This window comes from Aplidium turbinatum, chromosome 3 (assembly GCF_918807975.1).
Source record: "Aplidium turbinatum chromosome 3, kaAplTurb1.1, whole genome shotgun sequence".
Classification (NCBI taxonomy): Eukaryota; Metazoa; Chordata; class Ascidiacea; order Aplousobranchia; family Polyclinidae; genus Aplidium; species Aplidium turbinatum.
Window position 1 is genome coordinate 43,329,650 of NC_137474.1, and position 24,955 is coordinate 43,354,604.

At 40.2% G+C, this 24,955-nt stretch overlaps 2 protein-coding genes across 2 annotated transcripts; one reads left to right on the forward strand and one right to left on the reverse strand.

Annotated features, from left to right (window-relative positions):
* The first annotated feature begins 997 nt into the window (after window positions 1–997).
* Window positions 998–22,951, forward strand: LOC145766839 (uncharacterized). Its single transcript, XM_082578542.1, has 3 exons — window positions 998–4,330; window positions 21,195–21,866; window positions 22,352–22,951. Exons 1-3 carry the CDS (start codon window positions 998–1,000, stop codon window positions 22,949–22,951), a joined length of 4,605 nt encoding a protein of 1,534 aa, XP_082434668.1.
* LOC145766840 (uncharacterized protein F54H12.2-like) lies at window positions 22,948–23,511 on the reverse strand. Its single transcript, XM_082578543.1, has one exon. The coding sequence runs from the start codon at window positions 23,509–23,511 to the stop codon at window positions 22,948–22,950; it is 564 nt and encodes a 187-aa protein (XP_082434669.1).
* Window positions 23,512–24,955: the final 1,444 nt, after the last annotated feature.

The window sequence follows — 24,955 nt, forward strand, 5'->3', positions numbered from 1 at the left end:
TGTTTATAAGTGCTAGGTTCCGTTTTGGCAAGCTCGCAAGGGCCTCCTCCATGATGCTGTTCACTTTGTCGTGTTAAACGCGGATTTTCTTTTGGCATGTTACAATAAGAGTTTGTAAACAAGAAAGTTTATCACATACTAGCTGAAATTCAATAAGATTTAAAAAAAACTTTATTTAGTTCAACTGATTCACTGACTTGTCAAATCATTGTTCAAAACGATCTATTATATTCATGTAAGAAGCACATCTCCAATGCTGTAATGATAAGCTGATTAGGTTACGGTATTCAATCTAATGAATAGCCTAAGTATATAGAGACGCGCCAGGCTTATAACAAGCACTAGGCCTGCAGTCTATCACTGAATTAAGTGCTGAATTTCAATTCGAGCTAAACAACAACTTTTTCACTGTTCAGGTCTCCTATTCTTATAAAATTCCGCTAACTTACTGTGATTAGGTAGGCCTACATCGTCTATAAAGTATGGAGAAAGTCATCGCGCGTTTGCGGCTGTTATGACGACTTCCGCTAACGGCGCTACATATCCGCGCTTTTCAAAAAAAACGCAGGGAGCAACTTTTAAGAATTTAATCGTATTTCCGCAAGCGATCGTTGCACTTAACTTATTTTTTTTACTTGCAAAAGATGTTTTTCACTTATTGGCAACTACCGGTACTTTATTCCATATCAAATTTTAAAATCGACCTGCCCTATTGTTGATGGTGCTATTGAGAGGTGTCGCTTGTGGGCTACAGCTTTAATGTAAAATTTCCAAATTCATTTAGCCTATTTATTTCTCTTAAATGTAGCCTATGATTATTCCTAACTTCCTCCTCGTGGAAGTCATTGTATCAACAACGTTCGCAATAAAGCTAGAGACATAATAAACATGGTGGCAGCGTAAGATTCTTGAACTCAGCCGTAGCGTCAGCAAATCGAAGACATACAGATAGAAGTGGCACTAAGGTTAAATTGAACCAGCGTCATAGACAGACAAGATGTCAGATCGCCAACATAGACTGCCCCCACCACTTGATCCACTGGACAGCAACCTTGCCGAGTCCTATCACCAATGGCGTGAAATGGTGGATATCTATTTGCTGACGACCAAAGCATATAACGATGACAACAAGGTGCAGACAGCAATCGTTAAAGAATGCGCAGGCTGGAGCATGATCCAGGAAATGAGACATTTTGAATATACCGCAGAAGAGAGCAAAGACGATCCGAAAATATTGCTGGAAAAACTTGAAAAATATTGCAGCCCAAAACAGAACGATGTTATCTCCACATTGAGGTTTTACAAAGTAGAATATAAAGAACCCTTCGACGCATTCTTGACGGAATTGAAAGCAAAAGCCGAACACTGCAAGTTTCCAGACAGAAACAGGGCTTTGCGAGACAAAATCATACTATCTGTCCCGACGGCGCTGCAAGAGAAGCTTTCATGCGAAGCGACACTCACGCTTGACAAAACAATACAAATCTGCCGAGCCCGTGAAGCATCGCACAAACAATTGCAAGAATTGCAAACAAAGCCTGCTGAGTCCATACACAAAGTTGTACAACACCATTCCAACAAGGCAACACCGAGACGCTTTTCACGCTATGAGAAAAGCGCTGAATGTGAGTTTTGTGGCCAAAGCCATACCCGCAACAGAAGCATGTGCCCAGCGTATGGAAAAACGTGTTCCACTTGCGGGAAAAGAAATCATTTTTCAGCAAAATGCCGAAGCCGCCTACACCAGGTCCACAACATGGAACCAAGCGTGCACTCTGAAGAAGAAGACGCATATTTGTGTGCTATACAAGGAAGTGAGAAACGAGGACTAACCGCACTACTCAATATAAATGAACAGGAAGTCCGTTTCCAACTAGACACCGGAGCTGACGTCAACACCATATGCAAGCGCTTTGTAAAAAGAAGTCAGATAACTCCGACTACACAAACATTGACGATGTGGAATAGAACGACAGTCAAACCAGCAGGTACGGCCCTACTCGATGTTATCAATCCGAGAACTAAGGAAACCTACTGTGTTAAATTCACTGTTGTAGATAATAACTTGAACTGTCTTCTAGGATTATCCACAGTTAAAAACTTGAATTTGATTTCGATTAATGATGATGCTTTTATCGCCAATGTAAATAACACAAAACTGGGTTACATCGGTTGTGCATCTTTAACAGTAGACCCAAGGGTAAAACCTAGAACCCTACCCTGTCGCAATGTGCCAGTCGCGCTCAAAGAGAAAGTCAAACTCGAACTCGAATCGCTGGTAGAGCAAGGCGTACTATCCCCCGTTGATGAACCAACAGACTGGGTTAGTCAAATGGCAATAGTAAAAAAACCGAATGGAGATTTACGTATTTGCATCGATCCCCAGCCACTAAACACAGCATTAAAAAGAGAACACTACAAATTGCCAACGCTTGACGACATCTTACCTTCCTTAACAAATGCCAAAATATTCTCAAAGGTCGATGTAAAACACGCCTATTGGCATATCGAACTAGATGAAGAAGCGAGCAAACTAACAACAATGATCACGCCGCATGGTCGCTATCGGTGGAATAGACTTCCATTCGGTCTCAAAGTAAGCAGCGAAATTTTTCAAAAAATACTAATAGAGGCGTTGCAAAACCTAAACGGTGTCTTCGCTGTCGCAGATGACATCATTGTTGTTGGTTGTGGGTCAAATGAAAACCAGGCCATCAATAACCATGACGATAACCTGAGAGCTTTGCGACAGCGCTGCAAAAATATACCAATTTTGCTCAATGATCAAAAGGCGATCATTAAGAAAACGGAAATCACGTTTATGGGCCACAAGGTAACGAAAAACGGGATCCAAGCCGATCCATCAAAGATAGAAGCAATAAGAAACATGCCCTCACCCACAGATATATTTGGCGTAAAACGATTCTGCGGCATGATTCAGTATCTATCGAGGTTCATGCCAAATCTGGCAAACGACCTCGAGCCCGTACGAAGACTGACCCGAAAAAACGTAGAGTGGGAATGGAGTGAGGAGTGTGAGCAGGCAATACAAAAGGTTAAAAAGAAAATCGAGCAACCCCCAATACTGGCCTATTTTGACGCGCAAAAGCCAGTGATTCTACAGGTGGACAGCAGCAAGGATGGACTTGGTGCTGTTCTCTTGCAGGACGATCAACCTGTCGAATATGCATCTCGCGCCCTCACAAAATCTGAGCGAAATTGGGCACAAATAGAGAAAGAGACATTAGCAGTCGTATTTGGTCTGGAGCGATTTGACCAATACACCTATGGCCGACAAATCACAATACACAACGACCACAAACCTATCGAAGCCATACTTAAAAAACCACTAAGCCAGGCCCCCAAACGGATACAGAGCCTGCTGATGCGCATGAATAGATACGATGTTGATTTCAAATACATGCCTGGAGCCAGCCTTGTCATTGCCGACACTCTAAGTAGAGCCTTCCCTGAACTTAACGACTCAGAGAATCAACCGAATCACATAATGAACCTAAACGTCTTAGAGGACATACCAGACGAACGTCTAATTGCAGTAAAACAGGCCATGCAAAGCGATGACGAAGCAAAAACACTGTTGAGGATCATAACAGAAGGTTGGCCAGCTACCAAAAATGATCTTCCTGAAAACATCAAACCTTATTTTTCGCTTCGAGAATGCCTGACGCAAGAAAAGAATTTAATACTAAAGGGAGAGCGCATATTTATCCCAAAAAATTTGCGCCGCGAGATCAAAGACAATTTACACCTTGCGCATTTAGGTTATGACAGCATGATGCGGCGAGCACGCGAGACCGTGTTTTGGATAGGATTACCAAAAGAACTAAAACAAATGACAGAAAATTGTATAATCTGTCAACAAACAAAACCAAGCAACCAGAAAGAGACACTCAAACAACACAACGAAGGAACGGCGCCATGGGAGAAAATTGGTATTGATCTGTGTGAGTTTCAAGGAAAGAGTTATTTAATAACGGTCGACTACTACTCTAATTTCATTGAAATCGACGTGATGACGTCAACCACCACCAGACAAGTTATAAGCTGCTTAAAAAAGCATTTTGCACGATACGGCATTCCCAAATGTGTGGTATCAGACTGCGGTCCACAGTTTATGTCTGATGGCTTTAACGCATTTTGCAAAAAATGGCAGGTCATCCATATAACTTCCAGCCCAGGCCATCAACGAGAAAACGGGAAAGCAGAGTCAGCGGTTAAATGTGTAAAAACCATGCTTAAGCGTACATTTCTCAACCAAACCGACCAATACCAAGCCCTGCTTGAAATCAGGAACACGCCGCGCCAAGACGTAAACATCAGCCCGGCAGAGATCCTCTTTGGCAGAAAACTTAGATCAGTGATACCTATAATCACCAAACCTAGCAACACCATGCACACCGAAAAAAGGCTTAACACTTTGCTCCTCAAAGGGAGGCCAGATTTGGCCCCCCCCTCATATTTCCTTTGATTATTTGAAGCACAGTAACGCCATGCACTTGGTTTTTCTTGACTTTTCCTAAAATTGCCAGGCGGATCTGATGATATTAAATTTAATGCTAAAAGTTGTGTAGTTTTCTTGTAAATTCAAGATTTTGGTGAATTTTTGCTATTTCTAGCTCACTTCCAGCAAAGCGTGAAATGGATTACATTGCGATAACAAGCCATAAGCTCATAATTGCTTCGTGCATCGATATGCGCGAGCAGAGAGAAACATCCTCTTGGTTTCCTTTGTTTGGTTTGACCTCAATAATACAAAGCGCGTTATTTCTTATGCCACAAAAGAAAAGCCAGTGATCACAAAGCTGTTAATTAGAAACAATAATAGCAAACGTTTTTTGCGTTATCAGCTCTACAAAGAAGAATAGCAATCCACGATCAATATAGTAGGCTATGTAGGCCACAAACTATTCAAAACAGTTGTTTCAAGCAGATAATATTCATTGACGAATAAAAAACGTTACAATAAGAAATCTTCTCTTGGGTAAATGCACGAAAACCTGGTTTCGAAATAAACGTTCTATGGAAATGCTCTCATTGACAAAACTTGCAATTGAGGAAATGTATCACTGCAAATGCTTTTGGGAGAGGCCGAAGAAATGGCGTTTTTGCAAGCAGTAATTGTGAGATACATTCAAAATTATGAGATAGGCTCCATTTACACGTAGCAGCTAACTCGATGGCTACAATATGTCCCTTCCCTGCTTTATGTCGCCTACTTGTTGTTTTGTCCTGCATTTTTGTTTCACAGTGCACTGTGTGTTGTTCTAAAGAGCGCAAAATGAAGATGATAATGCCTCATCTACATTACTAAATATTTTGTAATGTAGAAGAGGCATAAAGCTAGGCGTCACATCAGACAAACAACAAATCAGCTTTTTTCATCATTGATTCAACATCTGAATACGTTGCGCCAATGTATAAGAGGCCGGCTATTGTGAAGACCTGCCATTTATAAACGATCCGATTAGGCTATACCAAAAGTGGGACAAATTAGTGGATCAAAGAATGAATAAACAATGCTGAGAAAACTAAATCTAAGTGACGAACAATACCGATGTCTTCATTTATCTTTGAAAAATGCTTCCTAAACTTATCAACAAAAAATACCGTAAATAACGGCAAGGATCCCGAAAGCAGAATTTGCTCGACTTTGGCATGAATGTAGTCAGACATCTTCAGTAATAATTCCACACATACAATAACGGGCTCTCAACGGCTGTAAGATACATAATAATCAACCTGGTTCTGGGCGGTTTGTGTAACAGCTTAGGGGAAGACACTACTTGAAATGATGCACCACACAAAAGATTTTCAATGAAGACTGAGTCTAAAAACCGATGTGGATTGTGCTGCACAATGACTTCAAGTTTAGAACAGAAAAGGCACAAAAATGTCACGATAAAAATAAAGACCTTGTGGGAAATTTTCGAGAATCATAACACGATGCAAATACCATAAACGCGTAGTTTGCATGCTGCTCTAAGCTGGCCGGCAACCACAAAGGTAGACAATACAGGCAGTTTATAATTCGAACAGGGCAATAAACATTATAAATACGTAAACCGACAATTTTCTTTTACAAACGTTTTACGTCTAATGGTAAATTTTCCCCCAACAATTTTTTGTGAAGCGCTTGCAAACCACGGTTTTGTAAAATAATTCATCATTATTATTTTTTACTTCTCGGATATTGTAAAACGTCATCAGCAAAATCACAAAAAAAATTTCATTACTTCAATGTAGTAGGCCTAAGAATTTTTTATAGAATTGTAGCCACGTTGTTTCAACAAAGAAGCCATTTTTTGGCAATATAAAGTTATAAAAAATAATTTGCAATCCTGCAAATGTTTGGAAAGAATCTAGGAAGTCTTCTCACAATCTGGCACAAAATGATTATGTTTATTGTATCTCTGCAATATTTTTTACGACAAACTTTGAAGCTTCGTTATAATCATTTTTATCTTTGAATTCAAAAGTTAATTTTTTTTTGGCCAGAAACATAATCGCTGCCTTGCTGATGTTGTCGCATTTACGCGTATTTTTTGTGCTTCAAACAATGACGACCCAGTCAGCAATCCATTCCTTTTACATTGATTCAACATTTGTAAACGTTAAATTTATGTAGCTTTGCTGACTGTGGGTTATTTCACATTTCCTTTGTTTACGCATGTTCCTCAATTCGCTGTTGCATTGTTTCGACGCTGGCGGACTAAAAATGTTATTTCAAATTGATTGACACAATCTTCAATAAAAAGTTTAGCTTCGAACTTAGCTTTGTTGATGTAAATGCTGTATTGTTGGTGGATGTAATTTATGAGTCATGTTTATAAACACCCGTAAGCGAAATGACTTATGATGTAGCTTGCATGATATTTGTGATGCGACTTGACACAAATCCACTATTTCAAAAGCACCTAATTTGAACTTAGAAATTTCAGATAATTTCAACAACTTGTTCAATTGTCTTCTCTCTACTAAAAATATTCATACTACAAACTCAATTGTAGACCTAAAATACACAAACGAAGGTGTAAACAGCTATTCAAGCAGGCTAAGGTGTTACTTATGAGAAATTTGGTTCCATAAAACTAGAAGCTAGCCATGAGTTTGGGAATGCATTAGTTTAGGACGAAAATGTAAGACAACAAACGCAGTTTTGTTTTTTTTCAAATTCGTGTAACAATATTACTCTGATTGTAACTATTTTAGAATCAATGAGTAGCTTACAATAAGATTTGCTCGCAAGTCGTAAGTAAATCTTTATCAATGCAATGATTTGGCACACCGCACACACACTTCGTGCGTTCGATCGAGCTCATTGTTTTTCAGAACTTTGCATGAAATCGGATTAGCACGGTAATTAAATAGCGGCAAGATAAATCAAAATTGTCGTTTTTGGGTACCTTTGCAAAAATTGAAATATCAAGTTTAACATACAAAATTTTAAAATAATGACTTTTCAAACTTATAGACAAATGATTTTTTTTCACACCAGTGCAACTTTTGTTGAAATAGCATCAGCAGATAACACGTAACAGCTGATTGAATTTGATCCAAAAAAGGCCCCCCCTTGAGCAGTTAACTTCCAAAAAAACGTTGAAAAGCAAAGGGTTAATCGCAGAAATGCCACAAAAAGGAATTATGATAAAAACGCTCGTGATATGAGTCCATTTCCAATTGGACAACGAATTTATTTTCAAAGCCCACCCAGTACAAGCTGGGAACGAGGGAGAGTGACCGCAATACCTTCTTCGCGCACCTACATAATCGAGTCCGCTTCTGGCACAAGGTATAAAAGGAACAGGGTCCACCTTCGTATCGACAAAAGCGACCTGCTCTTAGATATACCAAACAGTATAACCCCACTTGACAACCATGACGCACCCTCTGAAAGCTACCCCAGAAGTAGCTCTTCAGAACGACCAAGACGGATGCGTAGAGCCCCTGTGTGGTTGAGTGATTACCATACTACGTAATTTCCTCAACAACCTACAGCCTGATGACATTCTGCATGTGTGTATGGAGTTATATGTGATATATTTTAACTGCATTAGCCCAGATATCACTGAAAACTTCTAGCATTATGTTTGCATCTTCACCTCTTGAGCATTTACCCTTTCGCTGTAAATATAATTACCATATCGTATTCACATGTGTTACCATACGTTTTGCATTGTGTAACCATATCGTAATCATATGTGTTGCCATACGGTTTGCATTGTGTAGCCATATCGTAATCATATGTGTTGCCATACGTTTTGCATTGTGTAGCCATATCGTAATCATATGTGTTGCCATACGTTTTACATTATGTAACCTAACCCCCAAATGATCTCTCCTTCATACTATAGTAAACCTGCGATCCTATGCATAACGCCTTTCATTGAAAGGGGGATGTTGATGACGTCATATCATTACGCAACACAATACCTGTCCAGAGATCAGTCCCTTCGCCTTTTTCTATTCTATGACCACGTGAGCTAATCCGTTACCGCCATGATTGTGACACGCATTCATTCTGTTAATGAAGTGCTTTGTATCAACAACGTTCGCAATAAAGCTAGAGACATAATAAACAGACACTATGTCGTGTCGAAAACGTTGGATTTAGTAGTTTTTTCTTGTTTTTTTTTGTGTGTGTTTAATCGAAAATATTAAATCCGATAACGTTACTGGTATAGCCTATGTATCTGGTACAACAAGTCAAGCTCTCTATACCAAGGCTCAAACATAACATCTTGTTAAAACATAATCAAATTAATCATCTGACCAAGAACTTTTTATTATTAACTTTTGCATTCACCACATGCCTAGCAGAGGAGAACGAAGTCACTTTTTTTTACTCCGGCTCCGCTCCTGCTCCGAAAGGATTTACTCCAGCTCCAACTCCGAAATTCATTTTGAAGTGAAATAAGCGTGAAGCTACTTTTTTCAAGCAATTTTTAAAAGACACAAAAAGCCCAAACACACCTGGGCTTTTTTAAAAAAGCCCGGGTTTTTCTGAACCTTGCTTTTACTACCTTATGCCCCCCCACCTGAACAGGAGAATAATCAACTTTTAGGCTTTTATTCAATTTAGGGTGCTATCTGGTCACAGCGGTAAACCATAATCTCTTCGTGGGAAAATTGTAACGTAAGATTCCCAAATCCGTTCGTCTGCATGCAATGACCCAAAAATAAACACACTTTCGAAACGTCTTTTCAAAAGTGTATTCCTATAAAATTAGCCCGCGGCTATCGAAATGACTGGTGCAATGCCTACACCTCTAAAACTGTCACTACAATACAAATTACTTGGATAAAAGACGGAGAATTTGTCCAGCTAGCAAGCACCAAATAAACCAGTTAAATGTGCGACCGACTTCCAACAAACAACTTCGAGAATGAATCAGAAAAAATTGTGATAACTCAAAGGCACGTGAGCAGTTCGTGACGCAATATTTCATGTCCAAACAGGTCTCAAACTGAAACAGGTTTAAACCGGTCTGACACGAGTCTTACGGACGATGGTGCAATTTTGGCTCATGCTTTAGGAATTTCCATGACGTAATATTCAGTAGACCCGAACGGTTTCTACATGACGTTTGACCAGGCGAACAACCGTCTGTAACATAGCGGCCCCTAGTTATGACAGTCTGACATGGCATAACTAAAAAAGAATTGACGACAATTGTGAGCCAATGAATAAAAACACATGATACACAAATTGTTTGAATCACTCACGTTTAAGTTAATACGCAAATACAAAGGGCATGCAAAGAATGAACAGCAATAAGAATAAACACGACGATACATGAAATTGGTACCATAGGTAGTAGGTACACGCAAAAAATGACGCTATATACCATGTTGCGATAATAACCGACTGTTCTGGGCTCAGACAAGTGTCGGCCACCGCAGACAAAACCAGGCTCAAACCCTAACACTTAGGTGTTCTTTACGGGGGCGAGGCACGAAATATCCCTCAACACATAGTCTACTTTCACTTTCCCCGTACTCTCATCATAGTTGCAGACGGCAACTTTAGCTCTACGAACCACAGGCTTCCCTTTCCTAATTTGTGGAACTACCTCATGCACCCTCCCAAGTTGATACTTCCCACGTTTACCAATGTCCTGGAGAGAACCTACCACTACAAGTTGACCAGGCTCCAAATTCTCGGCCATTTTTAGCCATTTTTTCCGGCCCTGAAGACCTGGCAAGTAAAAATCGATCCATTTACTCCAAAACTGCTGAGAAAATGACAAATTGAACCGATAATCCCTTCTTAATTGGTCACGATCATGTGGTTGCCCAACAGCACAGTATGGGTCTAAGTATGGGGTCAAAAGTGAGGCAGGGGTGATGACAGTAAAATCCCTAGGGTCGTCACTCAAAGGTACCAAAGGGCGTTCGTTCACGATCCGAACGGCACTGCCTGTGTACGTAAGCAGTTCAATAAATTTGGGCTTACGAATTGAAGAGTCCAAAATGTGAAAAAATGCAATTTTAAATTGTTTAACCATTGCCTCCCAGGCGCCACCTTGCGCCGGAGCATACGGATGTATAAATTCCCAGTTTATCTCTCTCTGTCTCAGGGCGTTGTGAAATTCAGCTGATCCTATCAACTCGGGTAACTTCTTAGATGCTGCCTGAAAGGTACTTCCATTGTCGGAATAGATAGCATTAACCTGCCCACGTAAATCTGTAAACCTTGTAAAGGCAAGTAAAAAATCACTCAGCGACAATGACGTAACCAGCTCAACATGAATAGCGCGAGATGCCATACATGTGAACAAGAGTCCCCAAGCTTTTTTGTGACTTCTACCTTCAACGAAAGTTAAAGGTCCAAGATAGTCTAAGCCGCAATCAAAAAAGGGTTTCCTATGCGCAGTTGTGCGAGACAAAGGTAAATCAGACATGAGCTGCCTTATAGGTCGAGCTTTCTCAATCGCGCATACACCACAGTCATTAAGATACCTCTTCACGGAGGCATTACCATTAGCGATCCAAAACTTCTGTCGCGTAGACAACAAAGTGTGCTGTACTCCACAGTGCGCATTTCCATTATGATGCGACAGTACAACAAGCCTAGTGAAGGGGTGCTTCGAAGGCAAAACAATCGGATGCTTTGCTTCAAGAGAGATCTCGGGAGAATTACTTAAGCACCCTTCAATGCGGATTACACCAGCGTCATCTACACAAGGTCTGTACTTTTTAAGTGAACGTAATTCTTTCAACCGTTCCTTCTCACGTTGCGAAGCGCCAACACTACCTCGCTTTATCACTTCCTCAAGGGCATCCGGCGATCGTTTGGTCATTAAATGTACCACATCGCCATACACGCTCTTCTGAACAAACTTCACAGCCAACTCTGAAGCACTGTTAAGATAAGATGCATCCAGTTTTGGCTTCACAAAGCTACGCTTTCTCGTTTTACAGCACAAAAATTCAACAAAGGCAACCAAATAAGCGATTCTCTTTTTCATAACATACAAAGAAGGTGCGGCCTCGATCAATCTGTGAAGACCACCCTGTCCAACGTCAAGCGACTCCTCTTCGTCACGAAGATATAGGTTATGGACAGGTACTGGAGTGGCATTTTCTACAGATGGAATTTCCTCACACTGGTAGAGAAGACTAGAACCATTTAACCACAACTCTCGAAATTCTTTCTTTGTAATAAGATTTGGCCTTGTGCCAACATCAGCTGGGTTCATATCGGTAGGGCAAAAACGCCAATCCTGGGCTCCAGACAACAATAAAATATGCTCAACTCGACGCGTAATAAACTTATTCAAACGTAAATCAGGGTTTTTAACCCACTGCAACACAGTACGAGAATCACACCAAAAATACTTAAGGCAGTCGGGCATCTTCAATGCCTCGTAGGCCTGCTTCACGAGTCTTGCTGTATTCAAAGCGGCAACAAGCTCTTTCCTAGCTATCGGCCAAGAAAACTGATTTTTTACAACAATGGTAGATTTACCCAGAACGAAAGACACACTCGGAACTCCGTTAACCAGTCTACGTAAGTAAACAACAGAAGAGAAAGCTTGATTCGAAGCATCACTAAACCCATGCAATTGATATGAAACAATATCATCCGGACTGCACACACCAGAGTTTGCAAAATACCATCTCGGTAACGAAAAATCCTTAAGCAGGTCCAAAGAGCGAAGCCACAACTCCCACTCTTTAACAAAGCTATCAGGGACCTCGGTGTCCCAATCAAACTTGTCTATCGCCAATTGCTGAAGTATAAGGCGTGCTTTTAGAAAAAATAGCGCTCCAAAGCCTAGCGGATCAAAATTTTGTCCAAGCTGACTGAGCATACTTCGGCGCGTGTGTTTAGCTAAGGGCTTTAAGGAACATGCGGTACGCATCTCGTCAGACTCGGTTTGCCACACACAACCCAATGTCTTCGCTGATGGCAAAGTCATATTTTCAGTCTGAAAGTCAATGTCACGAATCAAAGGTGAAAGCATCTCATTATCCAAATTTGACAAGACAATCATAGCCTCCTTGTTAGCACTCCACTTACCAAGTTTAAACCCACGCCTATCAAACAAAGCAATTGATTCATGAGTGATTTGCTGAGCTTCCTCTAAGCTATCAGCCGAAAATATAAAATCATCCATGTACATATTATTTGCAATATTGCAGAGAGTCAATTCACCAGCACTGCTGGGATTTTGCTCGATCATTTTCTTTATAGCCAAGCAAGCGATATACGGGCTACTCTTTATTCCCCAAGGGTGTACACAAAAACGAAATGGTACCATCCTACCATTTTCAAGGTCATCATCTTCAAACCACAATATACGAAACAAATCCCTTTGCGACTCAGGTAACTTTATTTGAAAGAAGCATTTAGTCACATCAGCCATGAGACCAAATCTACCAAGCCGAAATCTAGCCAAGACATCTACCAGAAGGTTTAACAAGTCAGGACCCGAAAACATTACATCATTAACACAAGTTCCTCGAAATTCAGACTTGCCATCGTAAACAATGCGCTTTTTTAATTGTGACGTAACAAAATATGGTAAATACCATTCAAATCCCTTGACATTTCCTGCTTCACCAGTACGCTCAATATAGCCATTTGATTTAAGATCTTTCATGGTGTCAGTAAGGAAATCACGAAGTTCAGGTTGTTTTAAAGCTTTCTTTCTTAAAGCAGCAGCTCTATCTGACGCCAACACAAAATTGTTAGGTAGATCAATATCTTCCTTCAACGGAACAGGTATCTCAAATCGACCATCTTTCAACTCAATATTCGGTTCAACAAGTTCTCTAGCTAACTTATCATTGCGAGACAATTCACAGGTTTCATTTTGCAAGGTCAAATCCTGAATGACTTTATTCAGGTCTGCTATTTCCATATCACGAGACTCAATTTTACGCTGAAAGCCAGAGATGACATCCGACTCTGAAGACGTCTGCACTCTGCACACTTTAGCAACGCTTTCATCTAAGGGTGACTTACCACCACAAGCCAACCAACCGAGAGGAGTGAGCAAAGCATGTGGTTCACTATTTTCACCAACACGCTCTTTTTTTGCACACATCAAATAAGCGTTGTCGTTGCCAATCAGTACATCTACAGTACTACAATCATTCAAATGAAACATATTCACGTCATGAAAATGACGGAAACCATTTAAATCTTGTTTATGCGGTAAAGTTTTAACATCATCAGCCCAAGCTGGGTTAACCACCGAAGTTATATCACAGAACAGTTCATCTGTCTCTAACGACTGGATGTTGAGTTTGACAAGGTCAGCACAAGTAGCTTTCTGACCAGCCAGGGTATCCATTTTAAACGACGCTTTATCGTACGGTTTAAGATCAAGTTCACACACCAAATCACTCGAAACAAACGTCAACTGCGAACCAGGATCATGCTGACAATACACCAACTTCGATTTGCCAGTCATTGGATTCAAAACACGAGCAGCAGTAACGCGGTTAAAGGCTGCTTTAACATTTCCAATCTTAACATTACGCACAGGAACTCTGGCACGAGCATCATCTTTCCCAACCGAATCCAGAGAATCACGTGACGTCACATAAAAATCATGCAGAAGAAAATAGTGTTTCCTATCGTTGTTAGGCCCACACTTACGACAGTTATTTGCATGAACGCAATCCCTAACCATATGCTGGCGCAAACAATTCAAGCATTTGCCAGCTTTCACAATGACATCTCTCCGATCTTTAGGTGTCAAGCGCAAAAATTCTTTACAATTAGACAAAAAATGATATTCAACTTGACCACGTGACGAACAACAAATACATGCCGGTAGGTTTTTACGTCTGGCTTCACCACCGCGCGGTGCGCCAACAACAGTCGAGTACTGCGAACTCCCTGACATCACATCATCATGGGGTTTTACGGACGTCTGCCTAACCGGACATGAAGGCAATTTTCCTTTGCCAAACTTTTTAAATTGCTGCGACTCACCAGAATCGCCCATTAGCATAATGCTAAAATCAGTCGACTTACGCGTTTCCTCCCGTACTACAAATTCAAACAAACTCTGAAAGGTAAGCTCATCAGTGCCACCATACTGATCACCTAAAAAGTCAAGATAACGCTGCTTAGCGTCAAACGGGAGTCGCTTAGCCAAATCCAAAACAAAACGTCCTTCTAATTTATCACGCTGACCATAAGCTTGCGCATAAAGCAAACACTGCGACAATTCATCTTTAAACTCTTTCAGATCACTGGAAGAGGTCGAAGTCAATTTGCTACCATAGCGATACTTTCTAATTTCCGGTTCTGCAAAAAGACCTCCACGAACCCCAAAACGCTGGGACAAGCGAGCTAACGACATTTCTATCCTGTCTTTCTCTGACAAGCCAGGGGTGTCAGAAACCAAATTAGCAATCGTTTGCGCAGCTGTCCTAACACAAGCTGCTTGTAACAAAGTCAAACGAGTCCCCTTAAAGGGCGAAGCTGCCATTAAGGCCGTAACACGATTTTTAAAGAAGATAAATGGCATATTATTACCATCGTAACCAATCAAGGCCGCCTTATCGAAAAACGTCCTACTATTTTGGTATTCAAAAAAGCAATCCTGCTGTTGAGAACTCGATTTAGCGGGAGAAGACAAGCTATATCCCTTAAGGGGCTGAGTGGGCTCAGTCACATGCACAGCCCGATCACGATCCTCACACACGTTAAAATCAGGAGACGCGATACGCCTCTCACAACCACCCAAATTACGTGTAGCTGGGCGATCCACAACTAGCGGCGCAGAAAACTTTGAAGGGGGCAAAGCATTACTGCTAATGGCGGCCCCGTGACCTGTACGCTCTGGGGGAGGAGTTCGGTTGTAATTCGCAGACCTTGGCTCTACAGCATTCGGAAGACCCTTAGCCGCGGCCCCGAGACCTCCTGAAACAGCTGGAAAACGTGTGGATTGCCCTGGTCCACTCACAGGTTGAACGGGCGTTTGGAAAAGGTTATGTAAATTAAACTGCGATTGATGTTCATTTCTGGAATGCCTAGAAGAGCCCTTCTTAGAGCTACGCCGAGAGCCCACCTCTGATCGATATTCAGCTAAAACTACCTCTTTACGTTGTTCAGCCCTCAACTGAGCGTCTTTGAGTGCGAACTCAGCAGCTCTCGCTTCGGCTCTCGCGGCGGCCTCAGCTGCTCTCGCTTCGGCCTCAGCTCTCGCGGCAGCCTCAGCTCGAATGGCCTCAGCTCTCGCGGCAGCCTCAGCAGCTCTCGCTTCGGCCTCAGCTTGTATCTGGAGCTCCTCTCGTCTTAGCTGCAGGTTAATTTGTGCCACTATCCGAGACGAAGTCATAGACATCCTAGTGCTTACATTTGAGGCGCTATCCTCAGGATGTATGTCAGCATCCAACATATCTGAGAACTCACTTTCTTTTTGTTCAAAGTTATTTTTTAACGAGTTAAATTCGGGATCTACCCTATCACGAAGTTCTGCCAAGATTGCAGAGTTAAAGATTTTAGTCAAAAGAGCATGGAAATGCCGTAATTCCTCTTCTAAAGTAGATAACTTAGATCTAAAAATTAACAGTTCCTGCTTATCACTCAAAGAACCTAGGGCTACAGAAAGTTCCCCAATTTGAGTCAAAATATCCCGTCTAAGATGCCGGGCCTCTCGAACTGACTTAGCCTCATCGTTATTGGGTCCCTCCCCAGAATGGCCTGCCCGACCGCAAAGAACATCATCAGGCTTAAACTCAGTCGAGTCTACGGCGGTCGAGTCCTTGTCGCCACCGAGTGTACCATATTAAATGTTGGGGCTAAATTTAACAATTAAAAAAAAATGAAGTTACACAAACACACAAAATTATTAGGCTACAGTAGTTATAAAAAACTTAACTGCAAAGACCGTAAAAATACAAAAAAGAATTTAAATGCACGATACCGTAGCTGTACGGGTATGAAGTCCTAAAGTCCACAAAACTTGCTTGGATTCTTCCACTTGAATCTACAAGCACAGATGGATTGTCTTTTAATCTTCTTTCTTGCCAATGAATGTCAAAGTTATTTTTCTTCTGTACCAAACTGAGAAGAATTGTCTTTACTTTTCTTTGCTTCTGTAAGAGTGTAAACTACCAACCAACAAATCTTCTTTTATTATTTCTTGTACTTCTAAGTAGTTCTTCTGCACTAGCTGACAACAAACACGTCGTTTATTTTTATGCCTTCAAGTGCTTCTTGGCCTACCAGCTAACAAATCGTTTTTTTATTTTTCTTGCTTTAATTTCTTCTTGACCTACCAACTGACAAGAACTCGTCTTTTATATTTTTATGGTCACAGCGGTAAACCATAATCTCTTCGTGGGAAAATTGTAACGTAAGATTCCCAAATCCGTTCGTCTGCATGCAATGACCCAAAAATAAACACACTTTCGAAACGTCTTTTCAAAAGTGTATTCCTGTAAAATTAGCCCGCGGCTATCGAAATGACTGGTGCAATGCCTACACCTCTAAAACTGTCACTACAATACAAATTACTTGGATAAAAGACGGAGAATTTGTCCAGCTAGCAAGCACCAAATAAACCAGTTAAATGTGCGACCGACTTCCAACAAACAACTTCGAGAATGAATCAGAAAAAATTGTGATAACTCAAAGGCACGTGAGCAGTTCGTGACGCAATATTTCATGTCCAAACAGGTCTCAAACTGAAACAGGTTTAAACCGGTCTGACACGAGTCTTACGGACGATGGTGCAATTTTGGCTCATGTTTTAGGAATTTCCATGACGTAATATTCAGTAGACCCGAACGGTTTCTACATGACGTTTGACCAGGCGAACAACCGTCTGTAACACTATCAACAGAACATTTTTGCATGTAAAGCATTGAACTGTTTCGGTACCCCTAATAAGGACTTTTTTGTAGCCCTAAAAAGAGCCCTTCTCCTTTACAATGCATTGAAAAAAAGCTTCGCTGGGCGGTTAAGTTTGAACGACGATTGCTCGTTTGGTAGATGAGATATAAGCCTGAAACTTTTCATGTGCATAAAGCAAGACAAACTCTTTCAATTGCAAAAGTTAAATAATATTATTGTATAAATTAAATTGCTGAGAATTGGTAAAAGTTGGTGAAGTTGAAGTTATCACAAGAAAAAGATGGTACTTGTTTTGTGCTACTGTTTAATTGAAGCAAGACATACTCTTTGCAGTTGCGTTAGATTGGTACTTTTATTGTAAAAATTAAAATGCGAGCAGAAATTAGATAGCTACAACACATTTAGTTGCAAACGTTTCATATTTTTATTTTTAAAGTTTAATTGGGTAAATTTTTAGTTGAATTTATGCAATGTGGTAAATTTTATGTCATTCTAGGTAGTTATATTCAACACTCGACGTTGGTTTAAAGTTTTTATTGTAAAAACACAGTAAAATTGTCAAAAAATCCATGTCCATTCCGCTTTATCACCTTCATTCCGCCGCTTTTCAGGATCCTTTCTTTCACCCCCTATGTAGTAGTTGCGTCCGTTTTGTGACGTCATGTTGACCAAAGTGTCGGATTCTATACTTGCACCCTAAATTGCAAAAATACGATTTAGCTAAATTGCTGCAATATAGCTAAATTGTTGCAATATAGCTAAATTGTATTTTTGCAATTTAGCTAAATTGCTGCAATATAGCTAAATTGTTGCAATATAGCTAAATCGTATTTTTGCAATATAGCTAAATTGTTGCAATATAGCTAAATCGTATTTTTGCAATTTAGCTAAATTGCTGCAATATAACCAAATCGTATTTTTGCAATTTAGTTAAATTGTTGCAATATAGCTAAATGTGTTGCAAAATTGCTAAATTGGTGTTGCAAAATTGCTAAATTGTGTTTTTCCAAACGGCGCCCCATATATCTCACTCAATGTCTGCTAAACGAGAAATATGTTGGATGTGTGGAGTACCACAAGGATCGATCCTTGGACCACTATTATTTTTAATCTATGTTAATGATTTTTCGAGATGTTTAGTACACTCTGAATTTATAATGTTTGCAGACGATACCAATTTATTCTTTTGCAGTAAAAATTATGACAAACTTTTCGAAATGGCGAATGAGGAAATGACAGGAATAACAAACTGGTTAGCAGCAAATAAGCTATCACTAAACGAATAAAAATACATTTTATTCAATAATACCAATAAACTTTCAAACCTATCTTACACACTGTCTATATGCAATCAACCCATTGAACGTGTCAACACTATTAGTTTTCTGGGCATTCTGCTGAGCGAAGACTAGTCATGGAAACCCCACATGCTATCCTTACTGCAAAAACTTCACAGAAACTTTGGAGTGATCTGCAAGGTTAAGTCCATGGTGACATAAGTCCTACTTAAACACCAACAATTTGATTTGCCTTTACCATTCCTTAACTGAAAGCAATCTCCGGTATTGCATAAGTGTATGGAAGCATGATCATGTAACTGTTTAAATAAACTTCAAAAGATTTGCAACAAATTTATAAAAATGATTGCAAAACATGAATCAAATCACTCTGAATCCCATAATTTCTTCACAATTGACGAACTATACACAATAGAAACTGCAAAATTTATGTTTGAACTCAAACACAATCACTTACCCCAATGCTTTAATTCTCTATTTCAACTTAATAACAATTTTCACTCAATATCAACCAGAAGCAACAATAATATTTTCCTCCCCTACTTCTCCAAAAGACTGACTCAACATTCCATCCAGTTTAGTGGAGTTAAAGTGTGGAACAATCTCCTGAAAACCATCACTGAAATTGAAACCTTTTCAATATTTTGCAGTAACCTGAAAAAGCACTTGCGTTCTGAAAATCAACCTCTAACAACCTATGCTGTAACTCTTTAATTATCTGACTGTACAGTCCAGTCATAATACATATTATTGATTGTTGCACCAAATCCTGGTATATAGCATGCCTTTCCAAATGCTACTTTTTAAATTTATCCTACATATATTACTTTATTATACATTTACATATCTTACTATACGTATACCTTATCATATTTTACACCCGAATGGATAAGATGATGATTACTATCTTTACTCTTCCATAAATAAGCTACTATAGGCTACTGTATTGCATAATTTAATATTTGCTAGATAAGAATATATCACTAAGTTACCACAAGCTTGCATCTAACTACCCCCTGATTATTATAAGCTATTATGTTCGTTCAGAGGATCGCTTGACTTTTTGTAAGATTATTGTTTAGATTGGTTTGGAAAAGATGCTTGAAACAACTTAGACACTACATCAGTAGTAGGGAAAGAGGAGATCGATATCCGCTGGCAGTGCTAAAAGCAGTGTTCCGGCAGTGCTCCGGCAGTGCTCTGGCACTGACCTGGCAGATTCAAAAAGCAGTTCTGGCAGAGCCAAAAGCAGTGCTCTGGCACTGTTCTAGTCTGGTTTAGGAGAAATTTATGTCTTGTTTATGTAAAGTTGATATTATTTCTTGTTTGTTTATTTTAGGAGAAAAGCACTGTCCTGATCTTGTTTAGGAGAAATGTCTTGTTTATAAAGGTGTCTTGTACAAAGCTTACCACGATGTCACAACCATTGCATCAGATTTTTTATTTCAATATACGATCAACAAATACAATATAGGCTAAACGTCTTCACGTTTGTGAAGAAAATAGCGATCATAATGCTCAAAGGACGCAATCAAAATACACATACACTGATCACAATTAAACACAAAGTGGACTTGTGGTTATACCGTCTGAATGAACTTGGCGCTTAGGGTAAAAGTAGGTGAGACCGTTTTTTGTCTGTGTGTATGTGAAGACTTTGTTGTTCTGTGTTCTGAATGAAATGTTTGTGCCTGATTGGTTATGTTTGGTGCGTATGACGTTGAGGTATGAATCCTTGTTGAAATTGTTTTGTCTCACACTGATTCCTTTGGAAACTTGCTTATTGCTTTTACCAAAACAGTAATAGGTCTTGCTGGAAAGACCTATGAAGCCGGATCCTTCCCACTCCAACTTGAAAAGTCCAGGGGTTCTCTTATCAAAGAGTTGCTGGCGTACACAACAATCCTTTTGGTGAAAGACACCCCCAGACATTTGCAGGCGAACAAACTCCTCTCGATGATTAGGACAGGCTTTTGTAGGAAGCCATTTGTGGTAGTTTGTGTAAAATTGTTTGCGTTTTTCAGGAATGATGACATCTTCGAGGCAAGGGGCAGAGAGAGCGTAATACAATGAATCTGTATCCATCTCCAAACACTGAAAGTCTCTACGATCAACAAAGTTATCCAAAAAGTTATAATAAAATTCTAACATTCTCAGTTTTGCATACCCATAGACAAAAAAGCCAATTTGAAGTGGGAGATCTAATTTAATTTTCTGGCAGTGCTAAAAGCAGTGTTCCGGCAGTGCTCCGGCAGTGCTCTGGCACTGACCTGGCAGATTCAAAAAGCAGTTCTGGCAGAGCCAAAAGCAGTGCTCTGGCACTGTTCTAGTCTGGTTTAGGAGAAATTTATGTCTTGTTTATGTAAAGTTGATATTATTTCTTGTTTGTTTATTTTAGGAGAAAAGCACTGTCCTGATCTTGTTTAGGAGAAATGTCTTGTTTATAAAGGTGTCTTGTACAAAGCTTACCACGATGTCACAACCATTGCATCAGATTTTTTTTTTTTTTGATATTATTGCACCATTCTTTTTTTTTTTTTTCTGAGTTGAAGGTTATATATACAGCAGTGGAGTATCATTTGTCCTTAGTTGATGTGATGGAAGTGGAAAGAAACTTTGGTTCTTCAAGTGTTGCAAAAACAAATGAATATGTGGCACTCTCAGGTGGTTTATCTTCCATTGTTTGTCCAGAATCAGCTCCTTCTGCTCCTCATTTGGTGGAAAAAAGAGCTAGAATGACTACCTTTCAAGAGAATAAGGAATATAAAAAGTATTTTTCAAGTTCTCTCCATTATCCTGAGGACATGGCGGACAGTGGTTTCTATTATTATGGTGACAAAGACCGTGTCCGTTGTTTTTGTTGTGGGGGAGGATTAAATCATTGGGCATCCACTGACGTTCCCTGTGTAGAGCACGCGAAGTATTTCCCTCATTGTAAGTTTATCCAAGAAAAAATGGGGTTCGATTTTGTGTTAGATGTCGTGAGGAAGTATCCCTATTTGAATAGACCAGCATCTTTTCGAGTAGGTGGATTCTTACCTGCTGGACTCTTACTTCAAAGAGGTTTAATTTCACCTCGATCACCCTCAACTCAATCACAAACTGTCACAATGGAAAAGTGGAGACATCGGGTTGTGTCGTTTGTTTACGCACCTTCAGATCTGTTTCATGAGAAAGCCTCTCTTGCCAGAGCAGGGTTATGCTACACTGGAGAAGGGAGAAAGGTTGTTTGTTTTTGGTGCGACACCTCCTTTTTCATGGCGGGTTTTCAATGTCCTTGGACAGAACACGCGAAAGTAAATGATCAATGTAACTATATGAAGATGAATAGAACAATCTCTAATCGTAGTGATGAAACGTCTTTATTGCATGAAACGAAAGATACGACGGAAGCAATTACAGATTGTGAAACGTTACAATGTAAAGTGTGCTTGGATTGTACGATCGATGTGGTAATCATTCCTTGTGGGCATTTATGTGCTTGCAGTGGATGTGTAGTACATTTAGAAAATTGTCCTGTATGTCGACATGTGATTGGAACTCTTCAAAAAGTTTACATAACATAAATATTCTACTTTATTCATTCTACTTTGATCGTTGAACATGTGTTTGATATTTATATGTTGTCTTTTCACGAAATAAAAGGGTATGCTATCAATATCGAATGTCATTTTGTGTCTTGTCGAGTAAGATGGATGTTCGTTTTCAGCATCCATTTACTTGTGTTATTGCTGGCCCAACTGGAAGCGGTAAAACTGAGTTTGTGGTCAGGTTTTTAGAACACATTAAAGAGATGATGTCCCCTATCCCGGATAGGGTGTTGTGGTGTTATGGAGAGTGGCAAGAAAGGTTTAAGACGATCGCCAATGTCGAGTTCCTGCAAGGTTTACCATCAAGCGACACTTTCAACTCTTCAGAAAAAACATTGGTTGTTATTGACGATTTAATGAGTGAGACAAACCGCAGTGTGACCGATCTTTTTACTAAAGGCAGTCACCATAAAAACATCAGTGTCATGTATATTGTTCAAAACCTTTTTCACAAAGGCAAGGAACATCGAACGATTAGTCTCAATGCTCATTATCTGGTGGTGTTTAAAAACCCCAGAGACAACTCTCAAATACTCCATTTAGCAAAGCAAGCTTACCCGAGACGTTCTAGCGTCCTCCAGCAAGCATTTACAGACGCGACTGCCAAGCCCTTCGGTTATTTACTCTTGGACTTTAAGCAAAACACCCCGGAAAAGTTTCGTCTGCGGACCGACGTCTTTCCTGGAGAAATAAATTCTGTGTACGTTCCAGTCTTTTAAAATGACTGCTCTGGATGTAGTTTTCCCATCATGTCCAATGATCGGCTTTCCGCTGTCAATAGTCTACGTTGGTTAAAGCCGCTATTTGTAGCGGCGAGCGTATCAAACTTTCCGTGGGAATCTTTGTACCACAGATTGGCCGATAGCTGTGACGTCTTTGCTGGGCTTCCAAAACTGAGAAGTGTCTCTAAATAGGCACGGAACGGATACGTGTGATTAGACTGAGAAATCTGGGTGTTGTTGAGGCTCAAGTCGACTTGAGACCATAGGCTATGCAGCCAATTGCAAACCGGAGCCACGGCTTGATCTGCATCCAAATTTGCCCCATCGTTCTTGACCACTTTGGCTCGAACGTAAAGTAGGGTGTTGGCCAAATCAATATAGTAGTCGCCTTCTTCCACAAGTAAAAACTCAACAGGCCCACTGTCGGTAAGAGTAGATTGGGGACGATGTTCGACATAATGTCCTTGTTCTAAACTGGTTTGTGTTGGCGGAACAGAAAACAAATCTAGTTCGGTTTTCAATCCCTCACAGGACTTTTCATGAATCAAACTACCCATTGAAGATGTCCTTAGGAGCGACTGCTTTTCGTTTGCGTTTTTTCAAACTAGTAGACTTTTTGCTTTTTCTCGGTCTTTTAGCTGAAGGAGATGAGAAGAAGGCTTCTTGTGGCGGGGGTTGGAAAGTTCTTTTGGTTGGGGTTACAGCTCTTTTTAACAAGTTCATACCGGCCTGTTTAGACCGTTGTATGGCCGCATCTTTGACACTTTTCCCTCCCAATACATCAGAGGCGAACTGTGCACCAGTCTTTAAAACTTCTTTGCCAACCATTTTGGCTCCTGATTTAAAGAGAGGTAAAACCGCTTTGCCTAGACTGGAAAAAATACTCCCCAACCCATAACCGTTTTGATATTGAGCGCCGGTAAAAAAGCCTGGAGTTCCATGCCCAACTTGTGAGACATAATAATTTTCATAAGCTTTTGCATTGCAACAAAACGCTGGCTTGTAGGGCATTATAGCTGGTGAAGAAGTCTTTTTCGAAAATGAAGAGTCACCACTACCTTTCCTGTTTCAAATAGAACTGGATTGCCTTGATCGTCTCGCAGTGATATATGTATGGTACTAAAGTTTTTTCGTTGCACAAGATGATAGTGCACTTTTTCACTTCTTCGATAAATGTAATCACCAGTCTTCCCCTCCACCGGTATGACACCCAACAAGGGAGCTAAAGTGTCACCGACTACGCGTGGTTCGACCACGTCACAATACAAATAGATAGAGTAAAAACCCTGACGTAGATCCACGCGGTGTTTCGATTGATACTCCCCAGTTTTAAAACGTTTCCTGTTAAATCCTAACATTTCAGCTAGCCCTACACCCAGAATAAGACGGACACCGCTGTCAATTGTAAAATTCACAAGCCTCGTGTAAGGGTCGAAATACATTCGAGAAGAATATTCATTTCCCAATCGGAGCTTCAATTTTGTTTCTATAACTTTAAGGATACTTTGAGGACTGGGGTAGTGACCAGGATCCAAGACCACGATTATCACATTAGTCCCATTATATACTGCACCCAATGATTGACTGAATTCTTAACATTTCTCCAGGAGTGAGGGTATTGAACTTCGGCGACGCCAACCTCCCATTCCCCTTCTAAATTGATTTCTTTTGGTAGTCTGACCACATAATCCGTCAATGTGTTGGTTGGGAAGAACTTCATAGAGCTGTTACTCGGAAGGGTTAGGTAAAACATTTCGCTTTGGATATTTTATTTTAGGTTGGGGCATAACCAATCCTAAACAGTTGGACAGCAACACGATCCAAAGTCTGTGGGGGTCCTCCGTTAAAATCAGGTTGTATAAACTGAACGAGATCACAATCAGAATAACAGTCATCTGAAAAAAATAGACTATTTCACTTCTGGGAACGTTCTTTCCACACATTTTCCACTCAGCCATAACGCACAACACTCGCTTCGTCAATCCAGCAATTAAACTTGTC

Coding starts and splice junctions, on each gene's coding strand:
- LOC145766840 (XM_082578543.1), bottom strand. CDS start 23,511: ATGGGTAGTTTGATTCATGAAAAGTCCTGTGAGGGATTGAAAACCGAA.
- LOC145766839 (XM_082578542.1), top strand. CDS start 998: ATGTCAGATCGCCAACATAGACTGCCCCCACCACTTGATCCACTGGAC. Junction 4,331..21,194: donor GGAACACGCCGCGCCAAGAC/GTAAACATCAGC, acceptor TCTGAGTTGAAG/GTTATATATACAGCAGTGGA. Junction 21,867..22,351: donor ACACTGGAGAAGGGAGAAAG/GTTGTTTGTTTT, acceptor GTTCGTTTTCAG/CATCCATTTACTTGTGTTAT.